At 38.2% G+C, this 4425-nt stretch overlaps 1 protein-coding gene across 1 annotated transcript; it reads right to left on the reverse strand.

Moving 5' to 3' along the window:
* Window positions 1-771: 771 nt before the first annotated feature.
* On the reverse strand, window positions 772-1335 carry LOC132759229 (3'-5' ssDNA/RNA exonuclease TatD-like). Its single transcript, XM_060750960.1, has one exon. The coding sequence runs from the start codon at window positions 1333-1335 to the stop codon at window positions 772-774; it is 564 nt and encodes a 187-aa protein (XP_060606943.1).
* Window positions 1336-4425: the final 3090 nt, after the last annotated feature.

The following is a 4425-nucleotide window of genomic DNA, read 5'->3' on the forward strand; positions in this document are numbered from 1 at the left end:
TAATTATAAAATATTTACTGATGAAATTAACACAAGTCATGTAGTTTACAAGTATTTATAGACTGAAATATACATCAAAATGAAATGCTCATTGTTTACATTCTAAAATGAAGTGATAGCTCATTGTTTACATTCTATTTTCTTTCTTTTTTTTTCTTTTTTTTTACGGTACTTAATTTTTTCTCATACATATATATTTCTCTTTTTAAAATTGTACATTATTTGTACCCATTTTTTTACATTGAAATTTTACATTTAAATTGGAATTTTCAGTTTAAGCATTGTTTGAACACTAGGGTTACTAGGATAACTAAACTACAGAGATACACGCAATTACTTACTACATGCTGATGACTCTGTAAAATAATATAAAGATTGGTTAACAGTTTCATACCAAATACAGTAAAATAGAATGGAAATTCCAAAACGTGTCCACCAAGAGTGTGCAAACTGGGGTGAACAAATAAAGGAATTGTAAAAATAACAACTGTATATATACATATATATATAGGGTGTAGCCAAAATTTACTATGAAGATCATATATAACTAATACAAGATATATGCAGGGTGTGATCAAATTTAGATTATTATATTTTGTAACCTGATGATAGAAAGTCTGTAATATTCACGGAGACGGGTGAATATAATTCTAAGAAGGTAAGCTGAAGAATTTGGAAGCATTTTTGTTACATTTAGATATAAATTCTTTCAAAGGGATTTTCAGAAGTTGTGATGCTTTTTTAGCAACCTGGTAAACTTCTGTAGGGTCTTTAGCCAAATAGGGAGCATCTGTCAGCATCTGTTTCCAAAAGTAATCTTTTAGCATCAGCGTGTTGAACTAAAGCTTCACGCGTATTCCGGTCTTGTAGGGAGCGCATGGACAGACTAAACATGCAATTAGGAAGGACAGTACTCCATTGTACAAGTTCCTCAGAACTGCCAATGAAACAATATCGCTGAACAGGCATATGAGTTAAGTTTAACTCCCTAAACAGCAACAGGGTTTGCTTGGCTGCTAGCCCATTACCGGAGTCCCTGCAGTGAATTACAATGGGTTTACGCATTCTATCGGCCATGGGAAGACACATGCGGAGGAACTGGCGCTGAGCCTCAAGCTTATCCCTCTTGCAAACCGTGCGATCATGGGATTGTCGACATCGGCAAGCAGTGGTAAAGTCGAGGCCCACCTCACCTATTCCTACCACCCTGGGGGTATCATTCACCAAAGCCTCCAGTTTACGAAACGATCCATTGTAAGTTCCTATAAAAAGCATGTGAGGATGGACACCAACAGTTACAGAAACTCTGCTGTCCATCTCCAAGTGCTTTTTCATAGTCCCCCTCTTAAGTGGAAAAACATAATTGGCTATAACATGCCGCAACTTAACCGGGGGATCCGTCAAAATTTCTAGTGAGCTTAGTGGGTGGTCATATTTCCCAAAAAGCTCATCAAGGTGAGTATGGCAATCAGTGATTACCACATCCAGCCTTGGATGCCCTTTCGGAGTTGCAGAGCCATCCGGGAGACGGTAGTCATACAGTTAAATAAGTTTTTCCCTGCATGTTGTATCCGGACAGCTGATTAAAGTCTTCAATGCGGTATAGTAGAGGCATTGACTAATTCTGTCTTAACCTGGTAATCGGATATACTCCAAAGAGGCTCTAACCTGCTCGTTGGTCATAACCTCTAAAGAAGACTAATTTATCCTCAGAGATACTGGGGTCTCTGGAGTGCAACCCTTGTTCCACTACATAGGAAAGGAGATCACTCGTACTGCGCATGCCAAGGTTACTTGCAATAAACAAAAGAAAACCATTGACAAGATAAAACCAAATGGACATGTTTGTCCCTGGAGTGAATCTCCCATGCCCTGAGTGAAACCTGGTAAATTGCACCTCAGAGATTTCAGATTTTTGGCAATCTCTGCAAGCATATGCAGGACTCATGTATGGTACATGTGTCAACAAAAAATGTTTCTTCAGCCGGTTTGTATTTGCTCCACATAAATCACAGCTGTTTTTCATAAAACGGCGCTTTTTGGCTTTTTGGTCCATACTAAAATTTAGAAAAATTAAAAGAATTTTTTAAGAATGGAAATAATTTGAATGAAATATTAAAACATAGTGCATCTAGTGATCTTCACAACTAAAGCACACCGTCTAGGCTGATCAGACCAAAAGATACACTATTTTGAAATAAAAATGAATAATTTTATGCATCTGAGGATCTTCACTACAAAAGCACACTGTCTGGGCAGATCCAACCCAAAGATGCATTATACATATAGCACAAATACAAACATCAAATTCAATACAGGAAGTCTGTGACTGGAGCACACAGTCTTGGCCACAGATATCTGAGTGAAATTTCAACGTCACTAAACGAACAATAACATGAAATTATATATTGCAATGACACAATGACTAAAGCACACAGTCTGGGCCAATGTGCCACAACAATACATAGGAACCTTGAACATAATGAGACCAATTAACTAAAGCACACAGTCTGGGCTAATTAATCTCATTGCTGTCCATACCTCAAGTGGAACTTATGAGACAGATCAACTGAAGCACACAGTCTGGGCTGATCTATCTCACAATCTCCAACCGAAATACATGCATAAATAATATATATAAACCAATCAATCCAAATATCTGGAAGGAAGTTTTACATTCCTACCAGAACGAGATATTCTAGTATGGCCAGGGAAAGAATCAATTCCAGGATCCGAATCGGTCGTGCCAGGGTCGCTATCATTTACGTCCAGATGTAGTTGCGTCTGTTCTTCAGGTAACATATATGGCAAAGTAGCATCAGGATCAAATATTTCTTCATCATAGAGATCATTTAAATTTTGAGAAAATGAAAGGTCCAGCTCGGGATCCTGATCTACCAAAATATTTTGACCTAAGAGATAATGTCTCTTGCGTTTTAACCAGGGTGGCAGATCAGAATCTCTACATGGCTTAAGTCTGTCGTGATGGACGATTTGTGATGTTTTCCTGTTAACGATGGTATAAGTTGGGTTGGTTACCTTTGTAATTAAGTATGGCCCTTTCCATGGGGGACGAAGTTTAGTACTTACCCCAACTTTAGTTGACGAATCCCTGAGATAAACTACATCACCCACACCATAAGGGTGCTGCAGAACTCTCAGGTCATAATTTCTTTTTTGACGTAATTGACTTTGACCTATATTTTTTCTGGCAACTTCATGAGTATGTGACAAAGTTTTAACCAGATCTTTTAACCATTGATTATGATCAACCTGTAGGGTGTCACATTGGCCTAACAAAATATCAATGGGCTGGAAAGTTTCCCTGCCAAGCATGAGCATGTTAGCACTAAATCCTGTGCTTGCATTTTCCATAGAATGCAGTGCCATGCTCATAGTTGGAAGATATTCATCCCAGTCATTGAGTCCCCTGGAAATATAGCTTCTAATCATAGCTAAAATAGTTCTATTAAAAATTTCACATTGACCGTTATTTGAGGGTCTGTAAGGTGTTGTTCGCGTTTTCCTACTTGAATAATGTTGAATCACCCAGGATATGTTGCCTGCCTTTTAAATTTGTCTTTTGACGTCTTATCTGTGATACGCAGGCTTCATAACCTCTGAACCCCTTTCAAATTTCTATTTTATTTAGTTCCGCCCATTGTTTTCTCGTTTAGGGCACACGCTTTTTATTACTTGGGGACCATACGCCGCTTTTCATGGAATGGCATGGAAGTGTCACATTGAAGGTTCCATGATAACCGCCGTGTGAACACATCTCGGATGTTTCTAAATTCAAAATTTTACTATTTCACGTTTAAATGTTGAATTCTGCTTAAGCCGGTGCTAGGGGGCGTGGACGGTAACTTGCACTTTCCAGTACCGTCCATGAACAGGCTCAATCAAACCGAGCCTGCAACATTTTCAATTTTGCCGTGTTGGGCTTTCTTTAGGGATTCTGTATTTATCTATGTTGGTGATTTCGAAAACATCACAAAAAGCCTTAAATAAGTCTGATTGAAAATTTTTACCTTGATCTGTATGAATTTCTAACGGGCAACCGAAAGTACTTACAAAACGGGTCATAAATGCCCTAACCGTCATTTTAGCATTTTGCTCAGGTAATGCAGCGAGTTTCACCCACTTAGTAAACTGATCTACCATAACCAAGATGGAACGATTACCTGTGCGGCTTTTATGGAAAGGTCCTAAAATATCTAGATGGACCCTTTCCATTGGGAAACCAGCATGGTAAAGACCAAGGGGTGCTCTAGGAGTAGTATTACTCTTTTTGTTCTGGTTGCAGGTGTGACAACCATTTACATGGATTTTGGTATCCTTAGACATTGAATACCAGTAAAACCTTTTCCTAAGTCTTTCTAAAGTGTTATCAAAACCTAAATGACCTGAATTTTTATCATAATA

The sequence above is a fragment of the Ruditapes philippinarum genome, unplaced genomic scaffold (genome assembly GCF_026571515.1).
Source record: "Ruditapes philippinarum isolate M1 unplaced genomic scaffold, ASM2657151v2 ctg6785_1_1_1_1, whole genome shotgun sequence".
Lineage (NCBI taxonomy): Eukaryota > Metazoa > Mollusca > Bivalvia > Venerida > Veneridae > Ruditapes > Ruditapes philippinarum.

Bases quoted from the DNA above. Each gene is read 5' to 3' on its own strand.
- LOC132759229 (XM_060750960.1), bottom strand. From the start codon at position 1,335: ATGAAAAAGCACTTGGAGATGGACAGCAGAGTTTCTGTAACTGTTGGT.